At 41.1% G+C, this 17,263-nt stretch overlaps 1 protein-coding gene across 2 annotated transcripts in view; it reads right to left on the bottom strand.

Moving 5' to 3' along the window:
- SPTLC3 (serine palmitoyltransferase long chain base subunit 3) overlaps positions 1 to 17,263 on the bottom strand; it is a 61,311-nt gene that overhangs the window by 22,204 nt on the left and 21,844 nt on the right. For both annotated transcript variants that reach the window (XM_081857119.1, XM_081857118.1), the window contains exons 2-5: positions 9,913 to 10,104; positions 7,122 to 7,276; positions 5,018 to 5,166; positions 418 to 542 (exon numbers count right to left, since the gene is read on the bottom strand). In XM_081857119.1, the coding sequence (XP_081713245.1) occupies positions 418 to 542; positions 5,018 to 5,166; positions 7,122 to 7,276; positions 9,913 to 10,104 (621 nt within the window). The remainder of the gene's footprint in view (positions 1 to 417; positions 543 to 5,017; positions 5,167 to 7,121; positions 7,277 to 9,912; positions 10,105 to 17,263) is intronic.

The following is a 17,263-nucleotide window of genomic DNA, read 5'->3' as shown; positions in this document are numbered from 1 at the left end:
TTCACTATCACTGCTAATGTTTCCTTCCTGAGGGAGTCATACACCCCAAAATTATCTCTATCACTGTTAATTGCATTTGTTATTCATTTCATAAAAAGTGTACTATAGCGAGTTAATAATATAAAAGACAGACAGGTAAAATAAACTAACAGTCAAATTAAAAACACCATACAGTAGAAAATTCCTGAAATGCTCACCCAACAATAAACTAAGAAGGATGGAGTCTACCTCAGCACACTGAAAGATGAGTAGCATAATAGCTGCTAACTTAACTATCAAAAGCCTGGATAAATTAAAATGTCTTAGCCTGGCACATAAAACTGGCAAGGATGACTCAGGTACATTTTCCTGGGCATCACCTTCCACAAGGTCCATAAGTTTCCTGGGATATGGACATTCCTAAAGACGTTCACTCACCTTCCCAACCAATGCAGGGATGTTCATAGAATTTGTAGCAAAGCCCATGCCAAATGCCATAGCCGCTTCAACGCCCAGGAATTCTGCCACCAGATTTTCTAACTCAACATGTTTGTCAAGGTTGCCTGTCGGAAACAATTAAAACTAGTTTTACAGATCACATTAGTACTTCCCAAGAAAATCAAAGCGGACAGTTTGCAAGAAGTGGATATACCCAGCAGATTACTCCGAATCTTACATGAGAATGGTTTTGAGCTTCTGTTGTATGGTTTTCTTTCGACTGTTGCAGAGAGCTATGATATATTATTGTGATGTACTGGCATATAAAAATTTATAGAGAGAAATAAATGAATAAACGTACGTAATGTTTTTATTTAAAAGATCCCATATGCTGACATAACTAAGTGTTCAATCTCAAGTGTGGTTTTTCCTTACTTAGGTGAAGTAGGAGCTATAAAAGGCCAACAAAGCCAAAGATCTGATGATGGAGTTGGACCAACTCTGATTAACTAATCCATGGCTCCTTCCCCGCTGCAAAAGTTCACTAAAAACATACAAAGGGACCAGAGGAGTCATGTGGCTTGGGGGCAGGGCTAAATACATGTCCCTGCCCACAGCCCTACTCTACCCAGAAAGTCAGTAGATCTATCCATGTGCTGAGTGCAAATATCCACAAAAGGGTTTGGATGGTTTTAGGCCCTCCTCTTCCCACCCTCAGGAATCCCTCCTCAATTTTATTTATCTATTTATGGAAATTATTGGGAGCGGCCGGGAACTAACAGCAAAGACTTTTAGTTCATTCCTGTGGTTGATCTAGAAGGCACTGTGGATTTACCCTGAATGCCAGTCCTAATGTACCTACAAAAAGCCTGTTGCAATACGTGGGGTGCTCCTCTTCCATGTTTTTGAAAACCAGCCCTATGCCCTTTGACAGGATACTCCATTTCATTCCCTTGTCTGGTTTTCAACTGGTTTCTCCCCTGCCCCCCCCAACTGTCAGTCAGTATTCTAAACATGATTAGGCTCTGCTGGGCTGTTCCACCATGTCCAACACATACAAACACCCAAAAAATGCAAGTTTCTGAGATAAAGCTGAGGTCACTCTCCTCTCACAATTTTAATCCTTCAGGTTTAAATATATTTTGATGATTTTTAGATTCTTGCACTGCTACTGGTTTCTGCTGTTGGTTTTATTCTGCGGCTGTCTTAACTGGTTTTTAGATTTTATGTTACGTTTATTGTTATGTTCTTGCATTTTATAGTTTGAACCTCTGTTTTCTGAACTGTCTGGTGAGCTCCAGCTGCTAAGTGGCACAGCAGTATTGTAAAGTTAATTTTAAAAATAATCTTCTCAACTGACAAAAGCCAAGGTATATGTGGGCTAACAGCTGTTTGCCAGCACCCAATATTGGTAATTATTGTTTGAATAAAAAGCAAACAAACAGTATTTCCACTTTTGTACTTTCATGAAATATAACACACACAGTTACTATGTCCAGTTGGATCCAGAGATCCCAGGTGCAAAGTTCTGCTCACAGGATGTGGTGTGTGTCAGTTTTTGCTGATTCCCCATTTCCCCTATCCGAAAATCTGCTCCAGAGGATTGAAGGACCCTCTGGAACAGCAAGGGGGAAATTCTGGGACTGCAGCCTATTTGCAGAAGTGCTACTCTAGATTCAGACCAATGCGTTCTTAAAACAGGTAACACAAGTTTACTGTTAAGACTCCCGCCTCCCCACAATAGCTTCCAAATTTTTACAAATGACCACTATAAATTGGAAATTATGACATGGCTAGTGGATTACTCTGTGACAAATCATCAGATAATGGAACACTCTCGGCTGTTCAAATGAACTAACCAAATACAATTTTTGGCAATTAGCAAGGTCACCTCCATGATGTTGCAAAAGCATCCTTGTCTATGTTACAGGCAAAAACCAGTGTGACAGATATGTTTCAGGCTACATTAACATGCAGCTACATCTGCATGTCAATGGCTCTCAGAACATAATGAGAACTAATTCCTGATTCATCTTTGCATAAGTCAAACCTGACTGGCAAGGGTGTGCAAGACCAGCCCTTTGCTTTGCACATTTCTAATTAGAGTGGAACCTCTGTAGGTGGTAGGTGAGGTGTTCAGGAAAAACCATAAGGCACCTACCAGATCTTATCACTGGGAGGTTTGTGACAAGATACACAGGGTGGGGATGAAATACCCAGTTCAGTTTCAACATGTTTCTAAGCCCAACTTTTAATGCAAAAAGGATAGAACTAACTCAATCTAGGCAGGGATTTACATGCTTAGGCTGGCAGGCACAAATATTGTTACATCGACCAACACTGTGCTTACTGGAAGGGTCATAGCTCACTAGCAGAGTGCATGCTTTGCAAGCGAAAAAATCCCAGGTTTGACATTAGATTCTCCAGGTACAGTTGAGAAAGGACTCCTGCCTGAAATCCTAGACAGTGGCACACAGTCAACATTGACAATAATGAGCACAATGCACCAATGGTATGACTGCTATAAAGCAAGTGTTCACTGGTGCTGTTGTTGGTAATGCGTAGAAAAACTATCTACTGGAGCTCAGAACAAGTTCAACCAGCTTTCCCCTAAGGTTTTTGGGATGTCAGGAATTCCAAAAAGCTAAAGTTTGGAGAAACTCTGCCTCTTACTTACTCCAAGCACAAAAATAAGGAACCCACTGTATAGGACCACACACAAATAGAAAACACAGGGGTTCAGGCCAGCATACAAAGACATGATATATGGCAAGCAAAGTACCACGAATGTATTTGTCACAATGTACCCGCTATTACAAGGCATACAGTACATGCAAGCAGTACTCCAGAATCGTCAAAATAAGTACAATATTACAATTAATGATATATTTTCATTATCTTCGACGCAAGGGAGTTATTGGGAGTGGTGGAGCAGCTATAGCAAACAGGACTGGAGGCCGGTGATCCCAGTTTCGAAGAGAAACTCCTTCTTCAGCTGACAATATAGAAGAATATGGTAGCAACCCAAGCCAGACTATATGCAGTGGAACCTCGTTGTTGAACGTAATCCATTCCGGAAGACTGTTCAACTTCCAAAATGTTCAGCAACCAAGGCACAATTGCTGGTTGGCAAATTCCTTTTAAAAAATGGAGAAAAACGCCTAGGAAGCCGTTCGACATTTGAGGCTCGTTCGAAAACTGAAGCATTCATTTCCGGGTTGTCGGCGTTCAGCTTCCGAAGTGTTCGACAACCAAGGTTCCACTGTAGTGTAAACTATTCCAGACCATGAGCAGGCTGACTCACCCTGTGAAGTTAATAAGGTCCCACATTGGGTACAAGTAGAGACAACTGCTGCTTGCTGGCTAGCAGAGCACAGAGGAAGCCCACTAGTAGACATTTATTAGTAGAGACTGAAACACCGGGGATTTCTTAAGGAGATACTACAAGAAACAGCCCAAATTAAAAGATGTATTCAACCCATGCGGTGTGATTGTATTAAGAAGATGAATAAACTTAATTTCTTGTCTCAAGAGTACTTTCTTAGTATTGAGAAGGTGGTGCATGCTCTGGTTATCTCCAGCTTGGACTACTGCAATGTGCTCTATGTGGGGCTATCTTTGAAGGAAACCCAGAAACTACAACTAATCCAGAATGCAGCAGCTAGACTGGTGACTGGGAGTGGCTTCTGAGACCATATAACACCAGTCCTGAAAGACCTACATTGGCTCCCAGTACGTTTTTCTAGCACAATTCAAAATGTTGGTGCTGACCTTTAAAGCTCTAAACGGCCTTGGCCCTGAAGTACAGCTCCAAAGGCCTTCTGGCGGTTCCCTCCCTGCGAGAAGTGAGGTTACAGGGAACTAGGCAGAGGGACTTCTCAGTAGTGGTGCCCTCCCTGTGGAACACCCTCCCATCAGATGCCAAGGAAATAAACAACTATTTGACTTTGAGAAGACATCTGAAGGCAGCCCTGTTTAGGGAAGTTTTGAATGTTTGATGTTTTATTGTGTTTTTAATATTCTGTTGGGAGCTGCCCAGAGTGGCTGGGGAAACCCAGCCAGATGGGCAGGATATAAATATTATTATTATTAATTCTGATTTCAGACTTCAGTCGCCTAATGGAAAAAAACTTTATGTCGGTGTCACTGTGCTTTTTCTTGAGATAATGTTCCAGGATAATGGTGCCCCTGCTAGTTGTTTCGTGCCCGTTGCACTTTTATACCTTCAGTGAAGCATTTGCATATTATTCAAATACTCCTTAGAGATACTGAAAGACTTAAGCCTCAGTGTCACAGAAGGCATTATAATTGATCCAGAGCAGATAAACTAATCCTGGATACCATTGCCCAATGTTGCGTGTGACTAATATAAAATACGTTATGTTCCATACTGATCCTGTCAGCTAATTTTATGAGAGAACAGAATGATTTTTTAAAGGTGCTTATAAGTACAACAAATTTGCATGATGGCTACTTTTAAAAATGGTTTCGTGGTTTGAAATGGAGCCAGAAATGTATTCTCAAATGGATTTTTAGCCATTTCCAAAAAAGAGCTCCCAACACTAAAGATCGTGGTAGTAACTGAAAAACTGTTCCTTACCCATTTCCTGTCTGCTGCTACATACGCCTGTGCCATATTTATGCAGCATAGTGCCCACAGTTTTCAAAGCGCTAGGATCAGTTTCTGCAAAGCCGAGGTAGTTATATGAACCCATGTTGATTACATCCTTCATTATCTTTCCAGTGAACCTACAGCCAAGTGAAAAAAAACTTATTTCAATATTTAAATCACAATGTTGATATAATAAAACATAAATGGCATTATTAAAACCTCCTGAATTGAAGATCTGAGTTAGGCCAACATGAAAAAACTATATGATGGAAGTGACCCTATAAACCTTGCCCTTGTTTCCTTTTATTTAATAGATCTGGTCATTGGTAAAGCATATGTGCGAGTAGCAAACTCTGCACAAGGAACTACATTTCAGCCAACAAATGAAGTCCTTTTTCACCTGCATCAAACACACAAGCAGCTGCATGGGTGTTTTTCTCTCAGTCAATTTATTTGAATAATGTATTCTGGAGAGGATTTTGCAAAATTTATTTTCTTGAGCAGTGACAGTTCCTCAAATTTGAAAAGTAATCTATAAAAGTTACAATCTTTTTTCAAAAGCAATTCTTACTTCCCTTATTGTTGTTGTTATTTATTAGAATTATATGTTGCCCTTCGTCGTAAGATCTCAGGGTGGCTCACAAAACAAAATACAGGATAAAAACAAGTAAATAATTAAAACAAAACAGCAAACAACAACAACAAAAACCCCTCCCTTCCCACAGACACATTTAAAAGGTTGTAGAATATAAATCAGCCAAAGGCCTGTTTAAGAGGAACGTTTTCGCCTGTCACCTAAAAATATATAGGCGGACCTCTCTTGGGAGAATATTTCACAAATGGGGAGCCACTGCAGAAAAGGCCCGTTCTCATGTTGCCATCCTCCAGACCTCAAGTGGAGGAGGCACATGAAGAAGGGCCTCAGATGATGAACACAGAATCTGGGGCAGTTTATATGGGAAGAGACAGTCCTTGAGGTATTGCGGTCCTGAGCCATTTAAGGCTTTATAGGTGAAAAACAGTGCTTTGAATTGGGCCTGGAAGCTAATTGGCAGCCAGTGCAATTGGCTACCAGGATCAATACCCCTTGTACTCTGTTCCTTTCTCTGTTGCGATCAAAATAAAGAATTCGGATTAATTCCAGATTAACAACATGGATTTCCTATAGCGTTTATGTTTGAAGTTTGTGGTAGCTCAGAGTTCAGTCCTGATACTCTAATCTGGCTGGTATGGTGTTCAGCATATACATGATACATGCACTTGCTAATGAAATAGAAGCTCTCCCCCTCCAGCTTTTACATGTATCTGACTGTGCTCCCTGGAGAGATCGGCGGGGTCAACAGAAGGTTTGTTATTTGTTTTAAAACTCATGGTTTGTCCAGGAGATCTAATTGATTAGTCCTGGTTTGGACATCACAATTAGCAGCAGAACAAACGGGAAGCAGCAGCAAAATGATTGCAATCTCTTCTTTGGGAGCGTGTATGCTTACACTAAGGGCTTGTCCACTCTTCTGATTATCCTGTGCCTATAAAGAAAGGGTCCAAGTGGTTTTCTGCTTGTCCCATGCTTTCTAGGCACAAGTCTGAGCAGTTTTGCCTTTGCCCTGCCACTTTCCCCCTGAAAACCCACTCTTTAGTGCTAAATCGGTGCAAACAACAATCCGTGGAAAACTCAGTTGCAGTTTGTTCCAATTCAGAACTAAATGTCAGGTTTCCCCCAGACAAAAGTTGGGGGTCAAATGGAGGTGGGGATAAGCCCTGGGCCACTGTGTAATGTGCCAGCCAGGCTACCATCAAGGGCAGAAATGCAACCCTGCTTCAAGATGCAAGTTCTGTGCAAGTGAGTTAACACAGGAACAGGGCTTATGTTGAAACCATTAATAATTTTAGGTTTGAGTCACAATTCAAGTACACAATCTTTATAAAAAGACTTCCCAAACAGATCTGTCCAGACTCTACAATTCTGTGATTCTATGATTTCTGTGGTATCACAAAATAGGTAATTACAAAATTCCACTGATAGCTATGGAAAGAGAGTGAGAGACACATTTTTCTTCATCGATCATCACCTGTATTTACTAGCCTGACCCACCTAAATGTCCAGTTGTAATCATCTGAAACACGTTCCATCAGATCAAACTTTGGTCCAGGAACGCTGCAGATAGGGCGGTTCCAATTGTCTCTTATTCTCACGTAGAGGTTTCTTGTAAAAAAGTTTTCAAAATCTTGATAAAGTGGTACAAAATCCTAGGTTTTTTAAAGGGAAAAGAAGTGTGCAAAGTTACATCTCAAGGATATATGTATCATTAAGGGTTTTTTTTATTATATATAAAAAAACAGCTGTACACATGACTGCATGTGGTCTGCTAGTTACAGTGTTAAGGTAAGATTAGGAAGTCTAGATTCAAATCCCTACTCTGCCACGAAGCTTCCCAAATATTGTCGGGCCAGTTAGTCACTTTCTTTGCCTAACCCACCTTACAGGGCTGCTGCACGGATAAAATGGGGATGGGGAAAACAATGATAAGAGAACAGTAGTTCTAAGTTCTTTAGATGAAAGGTGGGATTAAAAAAAACCCCCTGCACAACTGATATTGTCCTCCAGTTATAGCATTCCATCCTGCTACAGAGTTAAAAATTTGACATCTCTGAAGCATTCTAAGATCTACCTCCTTGGCCTTTGGGGTTGGAGATTAAAGATGGGCACATTTTAGTTGTTATATGGAGGGGTTTTAGGCCTGTCACCGACCCCCAAGTCTGCCACACTAGAGAAGGCTGTAAGTCTTCGTAAGATAAATATAGTGTGATCTAGACTGGCAAGAGGTAGACTTTCATTGGTGGTGTTCTGGTATGTATGTATGTATGTATGTATGTATGTATGTATGTCTCTATCAAAACAGGTAAGACTGAAAAGCACTTTGTAAAATAAAAAGGGGACTTAGCACACTAGCAGTGGCACAATGGGTCAGTTTGTCTGGCTGTTAATCAGAAGGTTGGTGGTTTGAGACCACTCAGGGATGGCTGTGGGGAGGACTCCTGAATTGCAGGGGGCTGGACCAGATAGTCTTCATGGTCCCTTCTAATTCTACAATTCTGTGATTCTTGTGAGATTGTAACACCATACCTTAGGGACAGTGTACTTCTGTGTCTGCCAGCCAGCCAGCCAGCCATGTGGTACTTAAAAGGGAAGCTTTTGCACTGAAAAATAAGCTATCTGTTAGATCAAATGGGTTGCCATTCCATTTACCTGACAAGTGATTTGAAGACTAATAAGCAAATTAACAATGAACTTCGAACCAGGCATTTGATGTTTGGTAAGAAGTCCGCTTCCTTGCATAATATACCTGCCCCCTGAAACCAAACTACTTCAACACTGCATTTCCCCCCTGTGCTGGAAGCATTCCCTGCTAGATCCACCAATTTGCAAAAGAAAAAACATAATGCTTCAGACAGTGATGCTAAGTTGCATTTTTCTTACATAAACAGAAGAAAATGCAACATGCTCTGCCGTCTTTTAGAAGAGATCATCCTTACTATCTGTAACTGGAGGTGATAACACACAGTTTCTCAGGTTGAGGTCAGTGAGCGTAGGAAGGGTAAGAAGAGAAAAGAGCACATGCATAATAGGAATACACCCTATGCTTTTCAGACACATCTCCAGGACTGGTTCACATCTACATTTTCAACATGGTAAGAGGCGAGCTTCTCAGTAGAATGTGTCAACTATCCCTATCCCTTAAAAAGTTATTTGCTGAGAGATACCAAACCTCTTGAAATCTGCATGTGAGACCATCCATCTGCAAGTCAGGTAGCTATGAATATGCATTTATAGGGTGGCACTCAAAAGACAAGTCTGATCATTCATATTTATTTATATGTCTGAACAGCCTTTCCCCTAGAACTTGATTGATGCAAATTAACTCAATTTGCAGAATGCAGAATGGATACTGGAAAAAAGTTGCATATACCAGATTTGTCCAAGTCAGCAAGTATTATTTATTCTAACTGCAAGCATCTCTCCAGGACCTTTGCCACAGTTTTTTCCTATCACAGAGGAACATCATTGGTATCTGAAGAAGTATGCATGCACACGAAAGCTCATACCAATAACAAACTTAGTTGGTCCTTAAGGTGCTACTGGAAGGATTATTATTTTTTTTTACTATGGCAGACCAACACGGCTACCTACCTGTAAGAGGAACATCAGTAGCTGCTTTTATATAGACTCAGGACACTGGTTCATCCAACTCAGTACTGTCTGCACTCACTTGGCAGAGGCCAAGGTATCGTTCCCCATCCCCCAGATTCCAAACACCTCTGAATGAACCTCACCAGAATTATTGACCAGTGCAAGAAAATATTTCACTTGGTGCCACCTGATTCTTATGGAAAATTGCAAGCACACACCTGTATCCTTCATAAGATCCAATTTAAGGAAGATTTTATTTTAAAGAAAAAAGCATTATATTCACATCACACGTGCTAAATCTGAAATACTATTAAGGTTGTCATTGTTGTTTTGCAGGGGAAGGTGGAGAGCAGGCTGCACCCATTTATATCTTGCTCCACGTTATTTAGTAAACTAGTCGGATGACTTGGATATTTTAGAAAGAAATTCCAAAATGAAAAAGGCAGGCATCTAAAACATGGGTGGTCTACTGTCAGTAAGGGATCTCTCTCCAACTGTGGCCTGACACATGCAGACTTCTGCCACAGATGTGTCTTGAGACATGCTATGTCGGGGGATGGATGGAAAGCAGTATGGGAACCTGAGATCTGAAGGGTAAGTGACAGTCGAATCCTCCACCTACAACCCTGTTCTGGATATTCCCTTCCTGCTTGGGAAGGAATCAGAGCATTCACCAGTTTTTGATTCTATATACCTTTTGTTCTTCCCGCTCTACAGCAACAATAGTTTTTTGAAGTCCACAAGCTCTCAAGAAGTCTCGCAGGTAACCAAATGACGTTGCTACGACAAAACCCGCATACGTAAGGATAGACACATACATTGGTGCTTGTTCAAAGGACTCATTAAATGTTCGTTTGTAGATGCTTCCGTTTGAGACACCATTTTCCTGAAAATGGAAATAAAGCAAGTTATAGCAATAATTATTTCACTTGGGCATAAAACTACAGCATTCCTTAAACAAATCTTGCTCTAAACACAGTAATACATCAATTGCCTGAGTCTCAGCCACATCACTGGTTGTCCTGTTTCCAACTATGCCTGCCCTCCATTTGAAATTAAGAGTCTTGGCTGGGATATAAGTAGATACTTAGATGGGACTGAGCGTGTTGGTATACTTCTTGAGTGAGCCATTTTTGCTGTACCAAAAAACACGGATGGAAGTGCATGGAACAAAATTACTGCTTCCTAGAACCAACTTGATGCTTGCCTCTTCATTTGTGCTTGCGGTCTGATTCAGGAGGAACAATCTATCAATCTGATTCTGTTGGCTTAAAATAGCATGTCTGTTCTAAACATTTACTGACTCATCCTGGAGTGGGTTCCTTAGGAGTTGCTCCATCTCAGTGAAAACAAATATTCTAGTTCATGTGCCTGTATGGAATCTGGTGAAACTTTACTCTATATTGCTCTCTCCCTCTCTGCCCCACTCTTCCTTTGCCTTCTATCAGCATTGTCTTTCCCCCCAAATACAAAGGGTCTATGAATATGCAAATATGTTAATCATGGATAGGCCAAAGTTCAGTGGTAGAATATCTGCTTAACACGCAGAGGGGTCCCAGGTCTGATTCCCAGCATCTCAAAACAGTGCTGAGAAAGCATCCAACTCTGAATAGCGACTGCCTGTTATATCAGAGAGGCAATGCTGAGTGAGGTCTCATCAAGACTTGTGTGCTTTCCAGGAACAAGTCCCACCGCTTTCCTCAAGGAAAACCCACTGTTTACTGCTGAATTGGAATAAGTGCCAAACAAGTTTTCTGCAGATTGTACTGAATCAGCATTAAACACCAGGTTTTCCGGGGAAATTGACAGAATATATAAAAAAAGAACCACCTGGACACTGATCTGGAAAGTCCAATGCAAAAGGAAGTCTAGATGAGCCCTGAGTTGGATGAACCACTGGCCTGCCTCAGTATCAAATGTGAAGAGAAATTCAAGCACATTTTCATAATAATTAGCCAGGAAAACAGCTAGCATTACTATTTATGTTGATAGATATAATGTGAGAAAAAGCCTAATGGACACAGGAGAGCAGTATTGCCTTTAGCTAGCATTTACACTAAGGAGATAAGCGCAAAAGGGGAAGAGGTGGGAGAATGAGGAATCTAAAGCTTTCGGAAATAATTATTAGCATGTTGTAATCTCAGAAATCAGAGCTACCTTGAAGCATTATTATTGTACTGCTTCATGATTATTAATGAAGGCAGGATTTAATACATCAGCACAAGGAAATGGTTCATTGACACTGGCATCCAATGACCAATGACTGCAGCTTGGGAACATTCTTCCTCTTCATATCAAACGGCAGAGCAGAGCTGTCACAGTATTCCAGTATTTGGAAACACATGCTTACAACCACCATTTGTACCTTGGGCAACAGCATTTGGTACTGAAATGACCAACTTCCATGAAAAACTCGCAATAGTAATGATAAATATTAATAAGTACTGCTTAATATTTATGCATTATTAGTGCAATTGACTACCAATAATCTAAAATTTATGTAAATTAATGCAGATAAATACACAAGTGCACTCTTTTCTGTTTTTTACAATAGGTTTTATTGATTTTCAGTGTATAAAAACAATTCCAAAGAATTCCCCCATCCCAATCTACCCCACTCCTTCCCTCAGGGTAAATCAGTCCATTAAGTTTTGGCAAAGTCCAGTTTGTGATTTGGGTGGATGCCATTCTTCAGGATTATCAATGGAATATTTTAAAAGAGGATGCCAAATTTCAATAACATCATCTGTGTCTCTTGTACTGTTCAGTGCTTGCAGTCTTTGTTTCCACCCCTGATATAGCAACTGTCCACACATTCTGTTTCCAGTGAGATATTTGCAAATATTCCAATCCTTTCCAGTTGTTATGTGCTACTAATATGTGTACTGCCAACAGAAGAAAAGTGGTTAATTCTTTGTTGCTTTTCTCTGAAATTGGTTAGCAGCCCCAAACTTGGGGTACATTCCACCTGTTGACCTGTCAGATAGCTTATTTCCATAAATGCACTCTGCCAGAAAGGCTATATATGTGGGGTGAGAGTGTTTTGTTGAGTGCACTCTGTTTTTGAACAACATGGGTAATTTATAAATAATGCCATGTAGCTTAGGACAAAAACTAATTTATACAAGAACTCCAATGAAAGGTAACAACTACAGGCGTGGCAGGAATCTTGCTTAACCAGGTAGATTACATATTCCCCCAAGCTGTATATTAGCACGAAGTTTGTAAGAACAAGGGGTCTCTTCAGGTGAACTTTAAGAGGCCTTTAGTGGTTGATCTTCAAGGTAAGTAATTGTGTTCAACATACATTAAAACGAGCTTGGTTTTGTGCTAATAATGAGACACAGAGATTTGGTATTTGGCTAGCTATTTTTAGACTTGCCCATTGGGCAAATGAGCCCATACACATCTGTAATGGGGTTTGGGGTTGCTTGTGCGTAAGGGACAAACTGCTCCAAGCTGAGTAGTTTGGTTAAAACTTTCCCCTGGCTGGACAGTCAGTACTCCGTGACTGTCTCAATCACTGGCAGAATCCGTCAGTGGGCGTTTCCTGAATTTCCTCCAACATAAGAGTTCTTTGACACCAACTCGCCGCCTAGCTTCCCTGCGCGGAAGCTTTCTGCGCAGAGTGGGCGTCCCAAGGGGAGGTCCTGTGCTCTCCCCGCTGGTCTCGCTGGAACCGTCCCTGAGCCTTCCCTCCGAAGTTCCCTCCGCCTCCCTTTCCTCTCTGGTGTCACGTCTATTTCCTTCCCCATCAGAAGCTCTCCCTCTCTCCTTGCTGGTTCCCTCTCCAGCGTCATCGGGGAGCCTTACCACCCCCCTTGGCTCTGATGGCAGTTCCCTGACAACATCTAAACAAGTTTATGAAATTAACATGTATCTTCAACATTACACAAATCTTTCTGGAGTAAGCATTTTTCTAGTATTGTTTCAGTATTAAACTAAAATGATTTACGTGCGGTTTAAAACTTTCCACATGAAGCAACGGGCAAATTAATTGTGAGGGCTCTTGAGGTTTGTTCAGGAAGATCTAGATTCCTCCACATTTTTACAAACGGTTGCAGGTCACACACACCCATCTCCCTGAAGAGCAGCCAGCGGTCAAGACAAGATGAAATCACTGGCCAGTGTAGGATTCTTTTCTAGTTTTGTTCTCTTCCAAAGTTAACCAGAAACCCTAAAAATGCTTATGGAACAACTTTTCTCTCCCTTGTAAGAGAATTTGTATAACCCCAAGTCAGCAACTTGCCTTCCTGAAAAAATACAACAGGCCAGCAGCACCTTCAATTCAGTGAAGGAAACACTGGCAATTTATTAATTTGCTCTTGGTCTACTCTGTTCCAGTATCATTTAAAAATGAACCATTATTATACATGCACATGGAATTATTTGGCTGGATATGATTGTATTAATCCCCTAATTAAGCACCTTCTTGCAAAAACTTGAGATTATCAGTAAACTAGAGGGCCCAGTATGCAACAAAATAGTCTTTGGTACAGGGCCTCCTGGTGGTCAGCTTTCAAACTTGACTATATTTTAGGCATATTTAGGCCCCTTTATTTAAGTTCAAGGCTTTTGACTAGAAAAGGAGCTATAAACCTCTTTTTTTTTCCTTTTCCTTTTTTTGCAACTTATAAGACTTGACCACATAGCTATAAAAGACAAATGGATGCTTTCAAACACAAGTTACTATTCCTATTACATTTTGCAATTACTTTTGCCAGATTATTTAGTACGTTTCTCAATATTCCAGTCTGTAAAAGTAAACTTTATTACTTGTTGACAGATGGCCGTGGCAAATGTAAACATGTCATACAAGTGTCTTATTTGGAAGAATAGATTAGCGCTTTTCACTGCTCTTGTTAGAACAGGTATCTGAAAAGTCATTTTGGATTTTGATGCAAAAGTGCCTGTTATGCAACACAATTCGTACCTATGTTTTATTACTCTGAAGTACCATATTTACTTGAATCTAATGCTCACCTCCCTGCATGTCCCTCTGTCTTTTATATTAACAGAAAACTCACTTCTGAGTGTGGATCCTTATGTAGCCAAAACCACACCATCCATGCACAAGAGGGAAGGTGGGGGGAACCCAAATGTTTAAAGAAGTACGAATTTCTTTAGGGTGAAAAAAACCCAATGCAGGGGGATACCCCAAAACAACACAAGGAAGACTAAATATGGTCAGTACAGTGGTGCCCCGCAAGACGAATGCCTCTCAAGATGAAAAACCCGCTAGACGAAAGGGTTTTCCGTTTTGGAGGTGCTTCGCAAAACGAATTTCCTATGGGCTTGCTTTGCAAGACGAAAATGTCTTGCGAGTTCCTGCGTTTTTCCCCCCTCCCCCCCCTTTTCTAAGCCGCTAAGCCGCTTATCTGCTTATCTGCTACGCCGATAAGCCGCTAAAAGCCGCTAATAGCGCTAATCCGCTAATCCGTCAATGGGCTTGCTTCGCAAGACGAAAAAACCGCTAGACGAAGAGACTCGCGGAACGGATTCTTTTCGTCTTGCGAGACACCACTGTAGTTTCAGAATATTGACCATCTATTGGGGAAGAAGGAAGGAAATAGAAAACTGAGGAAGCAAAGTAATAAGTGGTATAGAATACTGAGGAAAAGAGCAGAGGTAGCCAGAAGGAATTCTGAATAGGAGCATTCCAAACACTACAACCATTTGTTGCTGGCCCAACTTGTCCACCAGAATTCAATTTCAAGAACAAACTAGACCAAGCACAAAATTAATAGTTTGTGCTATTAGTCCCACCTTCACTAGTCAAGTCTTGAGATACCCTGGGGATAAAACCTGGAATTTTTGAACTCAGAATCTGGCAACCCTAATCACAAATTGCACAAGCTTTGTCTAGTAAAAAACCCAGCTTTTACAGGTTCGAAATCACCATGCACCCATTCACCTGGCATCCACTTTCATGTCATTGTTCTTCTCTATGAATTCCTACATCACAATGCTTTTCTCCTTTCACTGTTCTTCCCAGGAAAGCACTTGTTAGATCATTAGGCCATACATGAAATTATTGATAGCATAACAAAACAACTGCTTCAGATTATCTATTAAGGAGGGTTGAAACACTCTCTCTTGAAGGAGTACGCTAGGCTTGGCCCAAATACACCAATAGTCCTGGTGGTATCCTTTTTTCATACACTGTACATTGTTGGATGCTGCCCCCTTGTATACCAAAAAATAGACCCAGGGTATCCAGATATTGAAATCTTTCCAACGTTAGAGAAAAGTATTGCATTGCCGCCTGGTGTTTAGGAACAGCAAGATACCAGTTACTGACAATAAGATGGAATGGACTTTTAATTTAGCTTCACCATGACAAAAGGGAGACTCTGAATTTAGACAAGCTGATCTGCACAAAAATGTCTTCCCAACAATTCTTAAGCAAGAGCTAAGTTTGACAGCCTGCAACTTGGACCAGCGGGTCTTTTTCATTTAGCGCCATAAAAGTTGAGAACTAGATGCCCGAAAGAGATACCAGGAACAACAAGAATAAAGAACATGAAGAAACAAGAACATAGCTGCATATATAAGTCTTGCGTATGTTAACCTTGTTGAACTCATGCGTTGGTGCTTCCCATCAGCACCTAGTTGGCCACTGTGAGAATGCTTTGGGCCAGCCCTGCATGCCAGGAGTTTCTGTGTTCAATTTAGTATTTGGAAACAATACCTGGTATCTAACAATACCTGGTATCTAAATAGAGTCTAAGGAGAAATGTACTGGATCAGGCTAATAACCCACCTGGTCCATCCTGTTTTCACTGCTCAAAGCTAAATGACAACACGGTGCACAAAAACGCGCTGGGCTGAACACTGGTGACAGGATAGTGTCCTTCACTGAATCTGAAGCAGCAGGCCAGAACAGGGCCCCAGAAAGGTTCAGGTGTTGCCCCAGCCCCACACAGAGGGAGTCACATTACTTTGCCTTCAACAGGAAGTGCCAACATGTACTTTGCAACTGTCTGGTTTAGGTCATGAAAGATCGAACCCTCACCATCTATAAATAAATATCATGTTTTGATCCTAATCAGAAAGATTACAAGCGAAGAGCGGTTTAGTTTCCATTTCAAAATATATAAATACAATATCCCCTAGTCATAGAAATGTACCATATTAGCAAAGTTGTATCAAGGCTGGAATATACCTGAAGGAATATACCTAGTATACCTGAAGGAGCATCTTCACCCCCATGGTTCAGCCTGGACACTGAAGTCCAGCTCCAAGGACCTTCCGGCAGTTCCCTCACTGTAAGAAGTGAAGCTACAGGGAAGCAGGCAGAGGTCCTTCTCGGTAGTGGCACCCGCCCTGTGGAACGCCCTCCCATCAGATGCTAAGGAAATAAACAACTATCTGACTTTTAGAAGACACCTGAAGGCAGCCCTGTTTAGGGAGGTTTTGATGTTTGATGCTTTATCGTGTTTTTAATATTCTGCTGGGAGCTGCCCAGAGTGCCTGGGGAAACCCAGCCAGATAGGTGGGTTAGAAATAAATAAATAATAATAATTAAGTGGGCATTGATTATGACATGATCTCACTGGGTAAATGTCTCCTTTTTTTCAAGGGGACCTTGCATTTGTCTTACTTTTTGCCTATTGTACTCTACATCATCCTCTCTGCTATCTTCATATTCAAATTCCTTATTATGCATTTTTTCCTTCCTTTGGAGGCCAAGTATCCCTCACCCTAGTACTGTGCTTTGAAGATTCTTCCATTATATAGAGCACAAAAAATCATTGAACTGCCCTGAGGCACTTCCTTAATGTAACTGGGTTTACTAAGGTTACACAGGTATTACCAGTGTTTGCTGCAACAGGCACATTTCTCAACATACAGTTGCCATGCCAAGGGGAGTAACAGCGAAACATGAAAAAGTACTGGGGTGGGGGAGTCCTCGGTGCTGGCAATACTAGCCATGAAAAGAGCGTCTCCCAAGAGGCTTGCCTAATGCCCTTTTGTTATCTTTTCAGTGCCAGGCAGATATCTTTTTTTAAAAACAGCCAACTTTAAAATAAAATTGTTCTATA

Source organism: Podarcis erhardii, assembly GCF_964252035.2.
Source record: "Podarcis erhardii genome assembly, chromosome: 3".
Classification (NCBI taxonomy): Eukaryota; Metazoa; Chordata; class Lepidosauria; order Squamata; family Lacertidae; genus Podarcis; species Podarcis erhardii.
This window is presented reverse-complemented; position numbering and strand designations above follow the sequence as displayed.